Raw genomic sequence first — 21,592 nt, 5'->3', positions numbered from 1 at the left:
TTTTCTTTTTCCTACTGAGATCTTTGCAAAGATATCCCTTTCCCTTTCATTTTATTATTTTGCCTTTGATGATGGATTTCCCAAGGTCTGAGCCTCAAAGCTATCTCAGTCTAGCTCTTAAGAATTCCCCATTTTGGGAAATTCACTATATACTGACCTTTCAATCCCTGTCCCAAATGACTTCTCTCTGGACAGAATTGGCCCCAGTTGGATGTCATGCCCCTTTCCATAAAATCTAGTAGACCCACACACTCTGACACCTTGGTCCAGTTCCATATTCCAGCTCTCTCTGGATGAGCATTACTTTGTTTTATTTAGTATGTGTGTAATTTGTGTGTGTATTTATTTAGTGTAATCCTAGACAGAGCTTGATTCTGCTTTCCTATGTGTCTACCTCTTCACAGTATAAGGTGGGGATGAGAAAGAACAGCATTTGGGTTCCATTGCTTGTTGACATAATTAGAGCAAGGGTGTATGTGTGTGTTCAGGGTGTTGGGCATATTGGTCAAGACTGCGGCAGCAGCAAAAAAATGGCTGAATGGTACCACTCCCATGCCAGAATGGGGTGTTAGTGACTGAAGAGGTGCTGAAGAATGATGTTAGGGATCTGAGCATTGGTCTTCTCTGCTGTTTATCAGCTCAAGGGTTTTGGTGTCTTAGCCTCATTCTTATTTTGAAGAGTTTTGAGAGGTTACATTGTTGTTACCTTTCAACCTGTCAGTATGATTTTATACACACACATATACTCTGTTAGCCTATATATATATACACACACACATATATACTCTGTATACACCTATAATAATATATACTCTGTATATATTATTATAGATGCATTCATATAGCAATATATATATAGATAAGAATATATTCTGCATATATGTATATATGCAATGCTTATGAAATAAAAATAGAACATATATCTAGATGAGTAAATATATGTGCATGTTTATGTTGAGGAAACAGAATATACACGTTTGTATATAATCTAATGCTAACATACATGTATAAATATATTACATTAAAAAGTAACACTGTAGGGATGTCCAGGTGGCGTAGTGGATAAAGCACTGGCCTTGGAGTCAGGAGTACCTAGGTTCAAATCTGGTCTCAGACACTTAATAATTACCTAGCTGTGTGGCCTTGGGCAAGCCACTTAATCCCGTTTGCCTTACAAAAACCTAAAAAATAAAGTAACAATGTAGCATATATATATATATATATATATATATATATATATATACATACACACACATATATATACACACACACACATATATTCTATATATACTTATATATCTATATACTAAGTATAAATTGTTCTGGTTCTGTTTCCTTTTCTATCAAAATAAGGTCCAAATGATGCCTACTTCCCCAAATCTTTCATTTGTTTCCATTTATATACTCTTTCTGCTCCTTTGTTCCCCAGTCCATACCTTTTCACTTCTTACTTTTTCCTTTCATTTTTTATCATCAAAACTTAATGAAAAATCTCTCCCAGACCCACTATCTTATTTGATTCCTGCTACAAATTCTGATATTATGGTTCTTATGTTAGTATTCCCATCTTCTTCCATTAGAAGACAAAATATTGCATTCCTAATTCTCTGCTTCTTTAGAATGGTGGCTGCTAAATCATATGTGAAAATTGGGTTTCAGGCTGGAACTAGTGGATTCTATTTTTCACTTTGCCTTGTCATTCTATAAAATCTTGGCAGTTTTCTGTCATGAGTTCTTGAAATATATTTAGGCTCTATTTTTGGTTCTTGCTTTCAGGCATTCTAATTATAGTTTTCAGAGAATCTTCTCCTTGGGAAATTTTTTGTAGCTATTTAATAAGCTTTCAATAAGTTAATTTTCTAAGTCTCTCCTCTATTATTCTCATTTGTTTTTTCAATCCTTTCCCCTTTTATCATTCAATTTATAATACCATTTTAACTCATTTTAAAATTTTTTTTTCTGGGAATTCTAATTGATCTTATGGGTAAGCTATGTCTTTACACATCGTTTAGAATTATTTTGCCTTTCATACTTGAGTATCTCTGATCTTAAAATAGCTCTTAATCTTGTTTTGTCACACTTAATAAAACAACATTTATATTGTACTTCATAATTTGCAAAATTTACAAAAATATTAGCTTATTTTATCCTCACAACCACCTTGAGATAGGTGCTATTATTTATAGAAGAAACTGGAGCAGATGGATGTTAAGTGACTAACCCAGAATCATATGATTAGTGTCTGAGACAGATTAAACAATCCCAGGTCTTTCTGATGCCAAATTCCTAATCTGGGCTAGGAGGTTGTCTAAAATCAGCTCTGGCCTGCCTAGTGCTTCTTGCCTAGCCTAAATCTGTGGGTGCTGAGTCCATGATACCAATTTACACCTCTTAAAATTTCTTCTGGTCCCTTGCTTGTAGGTCAAATTTAGGATCTTGAGATGAAAAGATCACTCCCTGTATTTTGTCCTTTGATTTGCTAATCACTATTCAATCTGGCATTCTTCTTAAAATTGTTATAGTAGTTGTAGGAGAGATAGGATTTGATACTTCCTCCTATTCCTCCATTTTGTTTATTTTACAAAACGTTATCTTTTAAAATCACGTTATATCTATATCAGATTGCTTGTCATCTTGGGGAGAGGGAATGGAAGGGGGAGGTGAAAAAATTTTGAACTCAAAATCTTATGAAAACAAATGTTGAAAACTATCTTTACATGTTCTTGAAAAAATAAAAACACTATTTACATAATAAAAAGGCAAAAAAATTAAAATTATTTGTTAAAAAGAGCTTGCCATTGTAGGTATAAAAGCTAGCTTTACAATAACAATTCTAGATTTATATTCCAAAGAGATTTTTTTTTTAGGTTTTTGCAAGGCAAACGGGGTTAAGTGGCTTGCCCAAGGCCACACAGCTAGGTAATTATTAAGTGTCTGAGACCAGATTTGAACCTAGGTACTCCTGACTCCAAGGCCAGTGCTTTATCCATTGCACCACCTAACTGCCCTAAGAACTGACAGTCTTAATGCAGATTAAAGCAGTTTTTTTCACCCACCTTACTTCCTTCACAAAATATGGCAATATGTTCTACATAATTGGACATGTCTATATCAGCTTGCTTACTATCTCAGGAAGGGGCAAGACAAAGGAGGGCTGGAATTCAAAATTTTAAAAAAGACTTAAAAATTTTTTTAATATAATTGGGCAAAAATATTTTTATTAGCTAGATTTAGTCACAATTCTGCATTTTTTTCCCTCTTCTATAAAATGACTTGAACTAACTGAAAACTCTAAGGTCCTTATTTTCCAGTTCTTTATCTAGGAGCCTGACTAGTTCTCCCTGATTATTGTCCTTCATTCTCAAAGAACATGTCATCAGGGAGATGATGCCCTGTCATGCAAGTGAGGGCAAGATAGGGCTCACTTTCTCCTCTGGAACCATCTGGGTCCAGTGACCAGTTATGGATGAGTACAACTGGAGATGGCCCTAGATGCTATGGGAGACCTTGGCTTTTTAAAACTAGGTTTCCCAGGTCATAGTTTGACTGAAGAGAGTAAGGAGGCAAAGAGACAGGAATTAGCACTTCCAAAAAAAGATGAAGAGAAAAAAGATTATTGGGAGGGTAAGATCCTCAGGTTCTCTCAGTGATTAAACAGGTGAGAAACAAAAGAAGCATGGAGCTTCTTTTGCACAGTTCTCCTGATACATTACTGGCTGTGTGACCTGTGACTCCCAAGCAACCTCTCAAATCTCTAAAAACTAAATTGAAAAACAGTAACCAATCTAGATTAACAGAAAAAACCCCCTCAGTAATTCTGTAGTCATGAAGGACTTGGTTTCAAGTACTGCTTCTGACACTTACCAGTGTTATCCCGAGTACCAACTTCCCAGAGTCTCAGTTTTCTCATCTGTAAAAAGGGGAAGGGGAAGGGAAGGAGGGGATGGGAAGAGGAGAAAGTAGAGAGGCAATATCCAGTTCTAAAGGAATGATCCTATGAAATCTCAAATTTAAACCAGTACAACTCCTACAGTCTGTCATTGCTTCCTTCAAATATTAAAGACTATATAACTTAAGGATAAAATAAATCATAACTTTTTGAGGAATATGCCTTTCCCCCTAATATAGAAATGCTTGTTTCGAAATTCTAAAGCTAAAACAAATCTAAGTAATTGGGCCTGACCTGTGTGGTTTTTAACCAGGGTAGCACTGATAAAGTTTAAAGGACAAACTTGCATAAATTCAAATATTTCTGCTTGAAGTCAGTTTTACACACTTCATTTATAAAATGGTAGAGAAAACACAAGGAATATTTAAAATGTTTTCTGAAATATTTGCAAGTTTTTTACTACAGATCCATTATCACGAGGTACACAGCAATAAAGATAAAGGTAGTATCACCCCCTTTATCTTTTTCATCCAGAATGTTATCTAGATTGCACATAGATTTTACATATTATCTCCATTAGAGATTAGAGCAGGGACTCTTCCCCCCATTTCTTTAAATCCTTCTTATAAATTCTACTATAATTTAGTATGTCTGGCACATAGTAGGCACCTGATGCTTAAGCCATTTTATCTTCCCCTTGAGGCCAGCAAGAAACTTGCATGCAGTAGTTTAATATTTGTTAATGAAAAATACCCTTATTCTGACTATAGTCATCAAGAGGGATTTAAGCTTATGATTCCTTATGATGGAAACAAAAATCTATGTAGTTTAAAACTGTTGGGTTTCACTGATCCATTTTGAACATATGATCAATGCAGTCTGGGTTGTAGACATAACAAGCTGCAGTTGCTATCTCTATGATTATTGTATGATTGGGAGCAATCCCTAATTAATGGACCTTAAGACTTTCACCACAAATGAAAAGTTAAAAGTATTGTTTTTAAGTTTTAAAACTTCTGAAGCAGCAGTGTAATCAACCTTGTTCAAGGATCCCAGCCTTTATTTCATGGGTTTTTTTCCCTTTTATCACTGTGAATTCTCCATTCTGATCAGTGTTGCTTCAAGTACTGGTTTTAGGAAGCAGATGTGCAATCTTGCCAACAGAGAACATCATACTTTTTGTAAATAGTATGAGTTTGAAATAACCAGTGGCAAATCTATTCAAACCCTCCCTGCTTTTTTCTACCCTTAAAAATTTATCTCAGATAAGACTTGAGGACATTTTCTTTACTTTCTCAAACTACTCTCCTCTAAAAAGCATGTAGCTTAAATCAGCAGTGTCACCTCTTTCTTTTTGACATTTTTTAAAACTTACTGGTCTGAAATCTTTATTTCACTAAATAATGATCTATTAGAATGTTAAAGGATTGATAATCCCTTTTCAATTTTAGTTCTAAGGAAATGGGTCATCAACTTTGAAGTTAAGCAAAAACTGAAATATATATATATAAATATATAAATAAATTTAACACATCAAAATTCATCCTAAGTTCCATTGTTTAAAGTATTTAACATATACTTTAATGTTGAATGAAACCCTCAAAATTGATAGCTACACAATCCCTAGTTCCAAAATTTCCATCCAATTGATTTTATAATTATTCACACTTAACTAAAAAAGATTTAAGGTTTGAGTGGTGTAGGGTTTAATATAAAGAGATCCTTTAATGTGGAAAAAAACAGAGATGGACATAGAAAACTATGGAGAAAAGTTTAGGATTATTTAATAAACTCATCAGAATAAGCTCATTTAAGTCTAACTGTATCCCAGAGGTAAAAATGGTCCTGTTTTTTTTTTTTGGGGGGCAAGGCAATGGGGTGAAGTGGCTTGCCCAAGGTTACACAACTAGGTGATTATTAGGTGTCTGAGGTCAAATTTGAACTCAGGTCCTTCTGATTCCAGGGCTGGCGACCTCTCCACTGCTCCACCTAACTACTGCTTTTGTACAGTAGAAGCAGGCTAGTTATTTTAATCACCAGATTGAGATTAATTCAACCTTTTGTCTTTCCTACTAAATAAGTATATTGCTAGCTACCTCCAAAAAAAATCACTAAATTGTTATAGAGACCAGATGACTGAAGGAACAATCACCAGAAATGAATGAGGAACACCTTTAAAGATGTTATCGCTTTACTACTGCTTGGAAAATCATAAAAGGGCAGACAGAATCATTAACTACATCATTTAACCTGAAACCAGGTTTAAAGAATCAGGATATGATCTCTTTTCCTTTTATGAATTTTTTAGGATGGCCACCAAAAAAGGATAATGTAATTTACATTCTCAATGATCCTATGCATTCAATTTTGGTACAAAATAAGAACTACAAATGTATATATGTAGCATACTACCAATTCAAGTAAGCTGAACTTAAAGTATACAAGAATATTCAAATAAAGGTGTATCCCAAATTTCTACCTTCTTCCCTATTTCATGCAGTGTGCCTTGTGCATCAGACAACCAAACCTACCATACAGACATCAATTTAAGCCTCCCAAGTAAATGAAGTTCTTATGAAAACATCTATACATTATAAAATTAAATCATATGATGTCACAGTACATTGATTACTTGACAAAAAGCATAATTAATTTTATCAATATTTATTCTGGAGATCAAAGTGGTCAATTTAAAAAAATAGCTTACCTGAGTGAAAATTAATTTTCTTTGTGTAATTTAGACTGACAGATTTTCACAAGAAATTTTAAATACCATATAATAATCCATAATTTACTTGTTTATAAAACTGACAACAGAAATTTCAAGTTTATATTTAAAGTATCTAAATTGATAGCTTTTTTAAAAAAATCAACTTTAAATTATCCAAAAACCAGTTCAAAATCTAAAATACTGCCTACTCAGTATTTTAGCTTCAAGTCAAGTTAAATAAAAATATATAGATATAACAAATTAGGTAAACTACATGTTTTCTTTAAAAATCTTTTAAGGATCATTTTTCCCTTGAAGCTGAATTTTAGAACGATAACCAAATTTCAATAATCACTTCTTATATGTTGGATTAATTTCAATTTCTTAAACACAAATCACACTAAGGGACTATACCCTGATAAAAACTTAGCTTATGGTAATGACCTTCCTAAAAATACAATTTCTGCAACTTGATTCCCATTTTTCATAATGCAGATGATTTGTGCATTTCACATTCAACGAATACTTCCTTTATGCCAAGATAGGCAGCCTTCAAAATTAGTACCACATTAAAGATTTATTTTACCATAATTTTAAAAGGCTAAAATGATAGTAATACTTCTATTTAAAAATACACACGTGTCCATTTCTTTTATCTTTAGATAAAAATTATGTTCAAGTGGATGAAAAAAACCCTAACTTGCTCATTTTCCCAACCCCAAAAACTAAAGGGAGAGAAAAAAACACCTGGATACAATGTTCAATTAGTTCATTAGAAAAAAGTTTCATCTGGTCAAATGTTTAGATAATTTAGAAAATATCAATATTCAAAATGAATGATGCTGAACAATTGTGCCCCACAGCAGAATAGCCATAATAATTCAGACACAAAATGAAGAGGGACCCTCAAATGTTTCATTAAAAATCAGAGTACAACATCTATATTTAAACAACTTTATTAACAGTCAAGCAGTGATTAACATTCACATCTATTATGTCACATCATACAAATGTAAATACAAAATTACTACAGTACAATATATATTCTCTGCATGATCCAAAATATTTGGTGGCCCCAAAAAACTTTCTTTAAAATTCAGCAGCTTATCAAAAATTAAAACCATATTCTATTTAAAATGAAGTTCTGTTAGCACAGAGTCAGACTTCAAGGTATATCAATTTAGTACAGCTTGAGAAGTTGCAGGAGGATGTTTGAAGGAAACATTCTAACATTGTGTGGCAGATACAAGAAACATTAGATTTAAAGCTTTTAAGCATAACTCATACAACCTAAGTTGTCAGCAGAAAGATCCAGTTGTTTTCACTAATGCTAAACTACTAAATTATTGCACCCAATGTTAACAAAGTATTAAATTGAAAAACTAATTCATTTACAATATTTAAACCTATTTATCCTTGCAAATGACAATCTAAATTTAAGTAGTGCCAAGTAAACCTAATTACACAGTACTTTCTTATCGCTGCTTTCATAAAATTATCTACACCCTTAGTTTGGTTATATGCTCAGAGGAAAAACAACAAAAGTATGGTGAAAGTACAATGGTACCCCTTTATAATGCTGGTTTGGGGGGGGGGCCAATACTGACACCTAACTGTAAAAGCTATGTAATCACTTAGTGTATCATATTCTTTCCTGGGATGTGATCTGAATATCTGAAACTATAGAATACCTAGACATGGCATAATGGGATTTTGCTGTAAGTCAACTAAACTGGCATATTAAAAAAAAAGTAAACAACTGTTTTGCCTGACCAATGACAGCGCTTGGCAAACAGATTTGGCTAGGTTTTTTTTTTTAAAAGCATATTGGAAAGGTTTACAACTTCCTTCAAATCATGCATATACTTTGCTATTTTAGCCTCTCACTAAAAAAATCCACAAGTAACTGAGGGATGCAAACCACAATATGGCAATTGGATTATCATAAAATCAATTATTCTAACAATTACATTTAGAGATTAAATTAGCACATATAAATATCAATGGGAAAAAAGTCTTATATAATACAAAGAAAAAAAGCAAAACCCCACCATATTAGAAAGCATACAGGTGAATAAAATTACCCTTCTGTAATGGTTTTTTTTAAGAGGCATTGGAGATGTCTCAATATTTAACACAATATGTAATGAGTATCTGTATGCAAACTAAATTGGTGCCCAACTAAACAATACTAGGTGGTATTCTTAGTAATTAACTGTAACTCTCTGAAGATTTAAAGTACCCCAAGTCCCTTAGTAGATAGTCTGTAAACCTTGTAAGGTTCTTAAAAGATTTCACTGTCTACATTTTAATAATACTAATGAGAAGGTGATAATATTCATTTTAAGTTGTTTCTATTATTTATTAGCAATAAACTTCATATGCAGTGCTTTATCTAAAGAATTTTATTTGAAGGACTTAAGTTGAAATTATGCATGATACATTTTTCCCTTAGGAAGAATGCTTTTGCACCGTTATGTTAATACATTCAATATGAATAAGATAGATTACCTATGAAACCAATTTTTCCCCCATCATAAAAGGTTTTATCTTAAATACTTATAGTGTAAATTTAAACAGCCCAATCATCCCATTTCAGTTACACAGGGTGCTATGTCTTACAAGTAACTTTAGGGGAGAAAATATTCCATTTGTCTATTCTTAAGTTTTTGGCTAGGTGGTGAATGAGGTGGGGAAGCCAAATTCTCCCATCTTGAGGTAAACCTGCAGGTAGTTTCCCTATAGAGGTTTTATACAACCCCAAGTGCTAATAACTGGGTAGGAAAATTGGGCTAAATAGGAAGTTCCTCTATGAAATACATCTAAAAAAAAACCACATATAATGAGTTTAACAAGCATGTGCCCCCCCCAACAAAAAAGGGTACAAGAATTTATTCACCTGAGATAAAACTGGTATCTGAAGATTTTGTAACTGAGTATGCAAAGTTTCAATTAAAGAAAGCCAGTTAAATCTTAAAATATACATTTGATTCTATTTTACAGTATATGCAATTTACTTCAGAACAATGCAAAAAGTAAAGTCTTGACAAAAAATATCACAGTGTCTATCAATGTTAATTACAAAATGAAAGCTACTTAATTTTTCTTTTAAAGATGAATGGCTTTACTAAGCTTTTTAGTTTCCACTCTTAAAATGATGTATCTAACGTGTCCATTAAAATCAAGTAGCAATAATCTAAAGCATCAGAACTGGCTCTTAAAGGATTATTATTTACACATTGATTATTTTGAGAATAACCAACTAGAAAATGTACAAAATGATTTTTACACAGTATGAAGTCATTAGAGATTAGACAATATGAAAAGCAGACTAATTTCCTGAATACATAAATGAAAACATGTGGCATTAAATTCATGTACTATTTTAATTTTTACTTGGAACTGCCAAAAGATGCATTTAAATTATATTAAATACACTTTCTGTTACCAACTTAGGTTGATCAGCAGCTTTTGTTCACTGTTAGAATCCTTCAAAGAGGGAAGCTCAAACAGGAAAAAGAAGGCATATATAAAAACAGTAAACACTGACCTCCTGAGGTTCCTACAACATAAAAATATTCAAGTAGAAAATCTACATCACTTAGCAGCGGCTATTTCTGTAGTTGAGCACACTAACAGCACTTTATTCAGTGTGTAAGGGAGCAGATGAAGTAAGCCGTGCTTTTAGCATGCCAAGAGGCAGAAACACTGGAATGTAACAAAGACAAACTCACAATTCCATGAACATTCAGTCAACATTCAAAAAACTGTCAAGACTACACCACAAGAAGATGCTTTATATATCCCATGATGCAATAATTTGAATCACAACTGTTAATGCTGAATCAGAATGGATCTTACTTCAAACTAAAACTTAAATGGCTTCTGCAAATCTCTATTATACTATATATTAGAAATATGGTTTAATGATGTACTAGCAAAAAAGACCCCCTTCAAGAGAATGTTTCAGTCTCAAATAATAGTAGTCCTAGTTAAGCTTTTTTTTTTTGTCAATTTTGAAAGTATCATCTTCCTACTTCTGAGACCAGATTGACAGCCCTTAATGGGCACAATTCTAAATATACCTATAAATGTGGTAAACACTTGCACAAGTGAATCTATGGTCTAATCTAACAAGTGACAATGCTGCCTTTAATCAGTATACAATTATCAAAATGAAACACAGGTCCAAATACTGAATTATATCTATATATGTATATACATGTGTGTGCATATATGTTCATATATGCACACACATATATTTACAAAAATTGGTTTTAGCTTCTGTTTGGAGTGAATTTTTGTCATTTCTATCTGAAATGTTTAACCAATACTTATCTTATAAAAATATTTAAGTTTGTATCTAAGGTGTTTCCCTTACCAAACGGTTTCTTTGTAGCACTTAGGTTCTATCATTTAACAAAATAGTGACCCAATTTAGAAGGTTGAGAGATTAACCAGGAAGCAAATTCAAGAGCTTTGAATGAAGCAGTAGGATTTGAAAGCAAAAATGTGACATGCCTTTTTGATCTGACTTATAAGGTGCTCCATATCTGACATAACTGAATTTACTTTATTCAGATTATGCATCACATACTCCAAGAGCACATCGCCTACTAAAATTTGCAAAGCCAAGGTGAGAGTGGGCAGAGGGAAAAGGAATGTGTAAAAATTCTGCTGCATGCTATCATGCACTTGAAATTATTTTTAAACAGCATTTATAAATTCACACACACAGCTCAAAACTTCAGTGCAATGGCTATGTCATTCAATACCCTTAAAGAATAGAACCATGCAAAGAGGAGCAATTTCTTATAAAAACTGTTATCTAGTATTCATTCTGCAATGCAAAAGTGAGAAACTAAAAATACAAAAAGGTTGTTATGGCTTAATGTTTTTTTTTGTTGCAGATTAATTATGCAGCATTTGAAAAATGGAAAGGTGTGGCTTCATCTCTGACCAGCAGAGTTAAAAGAAATCTCTCCATTTTCCTTCCTCATCATGGGATACACTGTTCAGGCAATCTAAATTAATAAAGACTTGCACTTTCATGTGGACACAAGATCAAGTGTACCAGTTAATTTTCACATTCACAGTATATAAGAAAATACACATGGAAGGAAAAGTAAAGGGTTAACTTAACAAGGATTTATTCACAGGAATACATGTAAGTAGAGAAAACAACAGAAAAGCTAAACAAATGAAATGAAGAGGATCCAAACCATCTTTCACTCTGTTGCTTTTAACTTGCCCCTTGTGCTTGTGTCAGGGCACAGTGGGCCACCAATGGGGCCCTGCATGACATCCATAACTTAAACATCTCTTTAAGATCATGCTTTGAACAAAAAAGAAAGCTTAGACGGTATATGTTGAGTGGGAACAGACATTGAAATACAGCAATCGGGTCATCAACTTCTACAATCGTCTTGACGTGCCAACTAACATCGATGCAGCCTTTACAGACCTTTGACCATGAAACTCAGTGTGAGAAGTTTGGATAAAATCGCTAGGAGCATATAACCATGCAGAAAGCACGCCACACTGACAGCACAGAGCCGAGCTTGCACAGGTAGATCAGCTTTCCACATTGTGCAGGTTACACACGATACAATATCAATCTTATTCCTAACAGATCCTAAAAAGATATTTCAAGGCCTAACTGTAAACTACAGTACTTTATATCTATAGTCTTAATAAAAATAAAATCCACAGAATCTTAAAGGAACTTTAAAGGCAGGGCTATATTGAACTGGTAAACTGCAACACAAACTGGCGCAACACAGGCAAGTGAATACCAATCTCACTCTAAGGGATGCAAGCATGCTACTTTCCCACTAGTTTAAATTACTCTCAATCACTATGAGCCAGAATGCATGCCTGAATCTTAAACTGCACATTAATAATGCCTTGGTCTAAAAAGTAAATCTATTAAAGTACAACCGTCAAATTATATTCACTACATTAATGTTTTAAATGTAAAATTAAGCTGTCAATCTGTAGTCTGATATGCCCCTCCCCCATTTCTCCCACCCCCATCCCCCAAAAGGTGAAAGGAGCGACTCATTTGGCATTTCACAGGGCGCTTCATTTTAATTTGTCTTGTTTTTATTTCCAACTTTTTGTGGGGTACCTAAATTGTAACTCACAGGAACCTGCCTCTACTATGGGTAGCAAGCTCCATTTTAACTGTACTAACTTCATTTGTGTAGTTCTTCATTAACATGCAAATAACTAGAAATCCCATCAATTGGGAAAATTATGTAGAAAACCCTTATATTAAATTAAAAAAATAAAAAAAAAGCCTCTTTACTGTTTGTAACCCCCATTCTTAGGTTTCCTTTATTGTGCGCTAAACAATTTTTTCCTCTCTTTCTTATCCCTATGGTTCAATTATATGGTTCTTGTTTTGGTACAATTCCCCATAATATTTCAGAATGTGCTGTTTGGTGAATAGATTCTCTTTTTTTGCTTCTTCACATCCAGTGCGGAGTTGTAATAGGAGACAGATTTCCACCCACAAAGGCTCCAGATGTTAAAAACGTTTCCCAACATCGACTTAATACAGTGACGGCAACACCTCCCTCCCGCCCCTCCCAGTAGGGTTGGGATTGTACTGTATTCCCTACTGGTTTACCCTTCCCCCCTGTAAAGGGTAACATTTTCCCTGGGTGCAGAGGCTCCCTCATAGTCTCCCAAGACTGAAGGACCTGTAAGAAAACAGAAATTTTCTTTTACAAAATAGATATGTACACTGATATTAAAACTACAAATTTCTCCACCTAGTTAATGTCTTTTTTATCCCTCCCTCCATTACAAGTTAATAATATTCTTTAAAATAATTACACACACACACAGTTTAAGTGCATATCTCACTTAAAGACTAAAGGAAGAGTGGCTAGGTGGCCCAGTGGATAAAGCACTGGTCCTGGAGTCAGGAGTACCTGGGTTCAAATCAGGTCTCAAGACACCTAGCCGTGTGGCCTTGGGCAAGCCACTTAACCCCATTTGCCTTGCAAAAAATACCTAAAACAAAAAAGGAAAAAAACAAAAAACAAAAGACTAAACAAAGTTAAACAGGTAGCTAGACTCCATTTGCAAATAAAAAAAAATGAACATGATTTCTCCCCAAATTTAAGCAAATAAGAATACTGTTGCTTTCCTTTGCCTATTTGTCATATAAACCAGAGGTAAAGATTGACTGGGGGAGAACTGCTCAACTGGAGGTAACATGCATTTTATAAATCCTTTTGGCATATCCTGAAGTAAATGAAGGCACTGTTCTATACAGGCTAACTCTCAAATAGAGCAATCATCCTATAAGTGGTTAAAAAACTAAGCTAAATTATTTCTTCTAGATTCTTCACCAGTTTTTAAAGTTAAAGCTCCTTTGGCAGTTTTTAAGGTTTTTGCAAGGCAAACGGGGTTAAGTGGCTTGCCCAAGGCCACATGGCTAGGTAATTATTAGGTGTCTGAGACCAGATTTGAACCCAGATACTCCTGACGCCAAGGCCGGTGCTTTATCCACTTCGCCACCTAGCCGCCCCTCCTTTGGCAGTTTGATGAAATCTATGGATCCCTTTCTCATATTTTGTTAAAAAGAATCAATTATACTGAAATTTAATTATCTGTCCTTGCTCATTGTTCTGTCTCCACTGCTCCTCCCTTGCTGCCCCCCCTCCCCCAAATTTGGTAGTCTTATTTCCTAGGCAGTCAATGTTCTCAGCTAGGGCTTTGGATGCTAAACAAAGCTAATATCAAGTATATTTTTACATCAACTTTTACCAATATTCTTCCATCTTTCATGAAAACCTTTCAAAGTAATGTTATTTTTACATATTATAGGAACCTCCGCAGGATTCAATAACAAAGAAAAAACATTAAAAATATCTTTATGTGGTCTGAGGGCAGGATCTCACAATTAGAAACTGCCATGAAAGCTTATTTTAGTCTGAGGGGAAAATCCTTGATTTTAATCCTGACTACCAAAACAGAATATTGTAAAATTCAAGTGGCTTAATGATAGGAAAACACATTAACAAAATCTAAACTAGTCAAATGTAAAGTGGTAATCATTACCAATATCATTTAAATGCACCTAAGATAGTAACTGGTCCCTTAAGATTAAAGATGAACAGCTACATTTAATCAAATATCGTGGAGATGGCTGAGATGTCCATCTTCTAAACCTTGAGTGCTGGCAGATCAATAGTCAACCCCCATCCAGGGCCATGCCATGTGTTACAGAGCATGGTGCATTCTCACTGGCCCTTGGCCTCCCTCTTTCAGCACTCAAGAGACCATTGCTATAACTGGACCTAGGGGCAGCAGGCAGACTTTTCTCATCACATTTCTGACAATTATGACCCCAAGGACAGTGTCCATAGCTAAGGTCTCAGCTAAACTTTGCTGACAGACAGAACTAATCGCCCCACACAGAACTAAGCACAATTCCATCATATGTGACTTCTGCCTTGAGGCTTGCTCTGAAGCCCCAGTGAGGCGTGAAGAGCGCTAGGCCTGGAGTCAGGAAGGGTTGAGTCCAAACAGCCCTCTGACATGGTGAGCCTGGTCACCTGCTAACACACTCTCCTCAACTGTAAAATGGAGGCTATAATAGCACAGTATCACCAAGCTATGGAGTTGACCAATGATGGATGGATGCATTCATGCATTCAACTCATCACTTAGCAAAGGGCTGGAACACAGGCGCTTAATAAAGGTCTTCTCCCTCCCCGATTCCCCCTCTTCATGACCTCAGAACTAATTCCACACCCACAGATATTAAATTAAAAGTCAGATATTTCTAACTGGCCCCGTGAAAAAAGGTGAATTTAATTTTTATAATATATGAGGCCACGTATCTCAGATAAAGTGATGTCAGATTACTACAATTCTGAGACTTGCCTAGAGTCAGAAAAGCAATTCTACACACATCCAACTCTTGGCTCCAGCTTCTGTGTAAAGAAAAGACACAGCTAATCATATTTTAGGTATGGGGACTCAAGCAGAAAGCTTGTGAGTGGCCAATAATCATCCAAAAGAAACTTTAAATATCAGCCCCTTCAACGTGCTTATTATCCACTGGAGAGTTCAGAGGATCATAGAGGTGAAAAAAAGGAAATTACTTAGGCACAGAGCCTTACAAAGGGTTCACACTAAACTCACAACCACTACTGTGGAAGGTAGATGCTCATTCTACAGAGGAAAAACTGAGGCAGACTTGAAGTAGGCATGTCCAAGGTCACCCAGCTCGGTCTTCCTGACCTCTGGCCAGAAGAGGACTGTCTAGGCAAAGATTGAACAAACTTTTCATTATGGGTCCACGCTCACTCTTTTAATGCCTGTGAGGAGCTAATGATGCTTTAAAAGTGCGCTTGTGCCATTTCAGTTATTGCCAGACACTTTATTATACTTATTAATTTGATTAAATATTTATTCTCCTAAAAACTAAGTATGATTCATGTCCTTCAAAATTTAAAATCTTGAAAAACACCTTCACAACTTTGTATGATCAACTTTCTATGATCATATTATTCCTTCATATAACACTCCACCACTTTTTAAGAACTTACCCCTAATCATGGGACTGCAGCCTAAGTGCATGAGATTAAACTCCATAGTAAGCTGCAAGACGCTCTTTTAAAGGAAGAGGAAACTGGTCAGAGAAACGCCTCCAATTTTCATCCCCAACTTGATTTTTAAATCCATGAAGGATCTGTGGGTAAGAGAAAGCACATTTCAATGTTAGTTTCTAAATATTTAAAAATTTGTACTAATTAAATAATCACTTTTTTAACCTTTCTGAAGCTGTATACTTTTTTTGTTTTGCAATGACTTGCCCAAGTTCACACAGCTAGGTAATTATTAAGTGCCTGAGGCCAGATTTTGAACTCAGGTCCTCCTGACTGACTCTAGGGCTGATGCTCTCTATCCACTGTGTCACCTACCTGCCCCCACCAGTTGTATACTTCTTAACTTTATTACAATTTCCCTTTTTTTTGGAGTGAATTTTAGAACTCAATTTGCTTTGGGAATTTTGAGACATCCCTTTATGATAAACATTAGATTATAAAGATGCCCCCTTTTTAATGTCACACTTGATGCCATCTAATAAACAGCAGAAATCATTTATGACTCCTACCCTTAGAGCTGCTCCAATACAAAATCTGATTAAACAGACTGAGTAAATTTACTTGGACAAAGCCTCCAATAAGAAACACTTCTTAGAAGAAATAATAAAGCTTTCACATTAAACACACACACACACACACACAAAATTTGGCTGCAACAAGATTTCAAAAATTTTACTATTATTTAGTGGTTATATTATTCAATTCAATTATTCAAGGCCTAGGAAATCTTTTGGTTTGAAAAGAATTAAAAGTCATCACTTCTGTTACGCTAAAAATCTTGCTACTTAAAAATTATAAATGAATTCTGCAATCAAATACTAGGAATCTAGTAAAGCAAGTTTTTTTTATTGAACTGGATGAAAAAATCTAAAAGCTACCACTGTCAAAAAATTCAACTTAAAATGCGTCATCTGATAATTGATAGAGCACAACATATAATTACTCTTAAAAAACAAATTTGAAGCAAAAGGCAAAATCCTAAACCAAGTAAGTTAGGATCTGAAGGAGTAAAATCTTTAAAACAAAGCTATGGTTGGTTGGTTACCTTACAGAACATGTCTCTGAGATCATCTTTTGGACTAATCCACGATGCAACAGCATCACAAAAAAATATAAAATCCTGTAATGTGAAATAATGAAAAATTATCAGGACCTAAAATTCTAATTCCATGTAAGCATCAACATGGCATTAAAAAAACTATTTAAATAAACTTTACAATAAAGAAGTAAATAGGCCACGAACTTTTAATTCACCCCCCCCATGATCTCTTTATGCATTTGTAGAGATAGAGATATAGCTCATACTACAGAATCATGGCAAGAGACTATAGATACCAATTTACATTTTCTTCTCATTTTTAATGTGCCAGACCACACTGGTTTGGCAATACGAAGCTTTGTTTCCCTCTCTCAACCCATTCCAAATGTAACAAAATCTAAAATTCTTAAAAGTTAAATCCTTTAGGGTCTTAGTGTGAAAAATCAGGCAGCTCTATTAGGAAATCAGGACTAAAACTAAAGTATTCAGTAGCTATTAAAATGACAAATGTGAGCACTAATGATTTGGTTTGGCACTGAAACTATGGAGAGAAAGTGTGATAGTGAATGTAAAGATGAACGTAAGTTTGAATCCAGTTGTGTAAATATCTTTTATAACCAAAAGGCTCCTCAATAATAAAATCAGTAGCCTATATTATCTAAATCACAAGGTTCATGGGAAGAAATAAGATTAATTGGCAATATATTCTGCAAACCTATAATCTTTTCATGTCATTGCCTATATCCATAAAAATGTACAGCAAAATCCCAACATTAAAAATTGGATATATGTATATATGTGTATTTGCAAGGCAATAAGGTTAAGTGGCTTGCCTAAGGCCACACAGCCAGGTAACTGCTAAGTGTCTAAGACGGGATTTGAACTCGGGTACTCCTGACTCCAGGGCCGGTGTTCTATCCACTGCACCACCCAGCTGCCCCCAATTATTAATATTTTTGTTAAATGTACCTATAAAGTAGTATTTGAGACTGTTTCATTTATATGTAACACACAAACAACAGGCTTGTGAATAAGTAATCTGTTGATTAATATAAATAAACCCCAATGTGATTTTTAAATATTAAAGAACAAGAGTCATGGCAGCTTGTTATTAAAATAACAAGTCTCTCTTCTGTAAAACTTTTAATTGGGGCGGCGGCGGCTAGGTGGCACAGTGGATAGAGCACCCGCCTTGGAGTCAGGAGGACCTGAGTTCAAATCCGGCCTCAGACACTTAATTACATAGCTGTGTGGCCTTGGGCAACCCATTTAACCCCACTACCTTGTAAAAACCTAAAAAAACAAAAACAAAAAACCCCCCTTTTAGTTGGTATAAAAAATTCTTTAAAACTAGTTCATTATGTAGATGGGCTTTATGTGGAATTCAAAATTAAACTTGAAATGAGACTTGGAATGTAGGAAAAAATGCTTGAGGGCTAGTTATATATTCAGAGTCAAGAAGGTAGATTGATCTAAAACTCTGTAGGTTGTTCTGACCATAACTTAGTAAGAGGGAGAAAAAAATACCACCACCAAGATATCTTACACAAAGGAAAATTATCACCCCCTATATTAATACAATTATGTACCAACACATTGATCAGAAGAAAAAGATACATAAAATATAGTGTAAATATTAAAACTGCATAACTTAATAAACATAAAGCCATAAATTGCTATTCATTTCTTTAAATTTTATATTAATCAACACTTTAGAATTCAATCATCAAATTTCTTATAACACCAAGTATTATATTTTGACTTCAGATATGAAAACCTACAAATATTAAACACTTAAATAATTCAGGCAAATTTCAAATTTTCTAATTTTTATTAATATCTACATTATATATATAATGTATTATATATAGATTCAATCATAGAGCAATAAGTGACATCATAACTGGAGAAAAGCAATGATTTAAATTATGAAATGAAACTGGTCATTAAACAATAGACAAATAATTCAGTGGAACAAAGGCTTTTATTAAAGTTTTTATTAGTTTTATTAGTTTTTCTAGAATTCTAGATTATTAGTTCCATAGCACAGTGAAGCATCAGAATGTAACTTTAGTCCAGTGCAATTTTAGTAATTTTTTTTTAAAAAGGAGGACCTTTCTCACCTCCAACATCTTAATGCATGCTTAAAAGATACTTTTATTTGGTATTTCCCACCAGCTCAATATTATAAAACATTTACCATTAAAATTGTTACTGTGAATAAATAAAAGTCTAAAAGAATTGTAGGGACATTATTTTGTTTGTATGAATGCCTTATAGTCCACTTTTCTGTTACATTGAGGACACTTGTATGGATCACAACTTTTTTAGTCTTGATATGTTTAGCTTTGCCAGGGTTATCTTTTTCCCCCTTTATTTCTTTTAAGGGATGGGGTTTCTTTTTGGGCAGGAGAAGGAAAAATCTATTGGGAAATGAAGATGATTTAAAAAACCTATCAGGGATGCTCATCTATTGGGTAACAGCTGAACAAATTGGGGAATTTGATTATGACTGGAATGCTATTATTCTGTTAAAAGAAACAAGAAGTAATATGTTCTCAGAAAAACCTGGAAAAACTGTAAACACAAAGTGAAATGTATTGTGTATAAAGTTAAAAGCAACATTACAGGATTATTAGCTCTGAATGACTTAGCAATACAGATGGAATATTTCCTTGATAGATGTTTATAACATAAAATAAGTCAATTGTTTTCTCAGTCAAGAGGGGTGGTGGGAGGAAGGGAGAGAATTTGGAACTCAAAAGTTTTAAAAATGAATGTTAAAAGTAGTTTTTACATGTAACTGGGAAAAAAGTAAAAAATTAAATACCACATCTTAATCTTTTCTTACACATTTAATGTAGAAACAGTTTAACAAATACATACTGAAATGATCAAATATCCTCAAAGGGGAAAAAAAGCAATTAAACAAACTACTATACACTTTTTAAAAATTATTTTTATTATTTTAAACTACAATGCTTTTAATGAAATATCATTTTCTGAGTAAAAGGTTCAAACTGTCAACAGTTATTTGTCAGTGGAATGGAAAAATGTCTAGCCAGATATTTCCCAAGTTAGGACATAGCTGTGGAAGTCCACAAAAACTAGTTCATACATACGGTAATAAAAGGACAATTTCAATGACTGTTTCATTACATGCTTACTATGTACACAAATTCCTATGGTCACTTAGCAAAATATTCTTTAAAAAACTGTTTCTGAAGTAATCAAATTTGCAATAACCATCAAAAGTTACACTGTACTTTAAACACACAAAAATAAATGCCTATACACTCAAAAATCAAGTCATTCACAAATGTTACATTTTATGATTTCCTTCCACTTATCACATCTGCACTTAATCCCTATCTCCCTACCAACTCAACTACACTATACTTCCTCTGTCCTTGAATTTATAGACCCTTTGTGTCCAGTGATTCATTGGAAGCTACCAACTCCCTCATTTTACTTTACAGATAAAGAATCTAAGGCCCAGGGAAGAGAAGGGTCCCCTCCTGCTATTTTATGGCTGCACCCCAAGCTAATGTCCTGGACTCTCTCACCTTTCCCTCTATTCTGTCTCATTTGGTGATCTCATCAGTTCCCATGGTTCAAATATCTTTACACAGATGACTCCCAATTCTAACCTAACCTCTCTCCTCAGATAGTCAGGCATCACCACTTGTCTTTTGAACACTTCAAATTGCAATCTCTGTGGGATCTTAATACATTCAAAAGAATGGTTTTTCCCCCCTCCAAATTCTTCAATCTTCCAAACTTTCCTACTACTGCCAAGGGCACAACTATTCTCCCACTTAGCTAGATTCTCAACCTCAGGATCAGCCTTAACACTTCACCCCACATATCTAAATTGTTGCCAAATCTTGGTTTTCTCATCAGAACATCTCTGGTATGAAGAGGTTATTATTGTCCTGATTTTCTGATCTGTCTCCCAACCTTAAGTTTCTCCTCATTCTAATGTACCCTCTTCACTTGCAAAAGAGATTTTTCTAACAAACTCTGGAGCCTCCCTACACCAGTAGGCACTTGATGCTCTTAATAACTCAAACTCTCCTACTCTTCTTACACTTTGATTCCCTATACATATTTCCTTTGGGAAATGTTTAACTCAAAGATTAATATTGGTGGTTTATGGTTTTTCTATGTCAATATACTTCCTGCAGGTATCAATTTCTATTTGTGTTTGACAACACTGATTTAAATACTATTTGCTTCTGAGCAAAATAGCAGTAGCAGAAGTTAACTCAAGTTCCTCTGACTCCTATTATTCTTTACATTATACTGTCTATGAAGTTGAG

At 34.2% G+C, this 21,592-nt stretch overlaps 1 protein-coding gene across 1 annotated transcript in view; it reads right to left on the bottom strand.

Moving 5' to 3' along the window:
• Positions 1 to 7,000: 7,000 nt before the first annotated feature.
• The window catches only part of TNPO1 (transportin 1), a 71,632-nt gene continuing 57,040 nt past the window's right edge, over positions 7,001 to 21,592 (bottom strand). The window contains exons 23-25 of the mRNA XM_074201880.1: positions 17,277 to 17,351; positions 16,172 to 16,314; positions 7,001 to 13,306 (exon numbers count right to left, since the gene is read on the bottom strand). Of these exons, the coding sequence (XP_074057981.1) occupies positions 16,207 to 16,314; positions 17,277 to 17,351 (183 nt within the window). The 3' untranslated portion in view covers positions 7,001 to 13,306; positions 16,172 to 16,206. The remainder of the gene's footprint in view (positions 13,307 to 16,171; positions 16,315 to 17,276; positions 17,352 to 21,592) is intronic.

The sequence above is a fragment of the Macrotis lagotis genome, chromosome X (genome assembly GCF_037893015.1).
Source record: "Macrotis lagotis isolate mMagLag1 chromosome X, bilby.v1.9.chrom.fasta, whole genome shotgun sequence".
NCBI classification, from domain to species: domain Eukaryota; kingdom Metazoa; phylum Chordata; class Mammalia; order Peramelemorphia; family Peramelidae; genus Macrotis; species Macrotis lagotis.
Note: the sequence above shows the minus strand (reverse complement) of the source record. Positions and strands in the feature narration are given on the sequence as shown.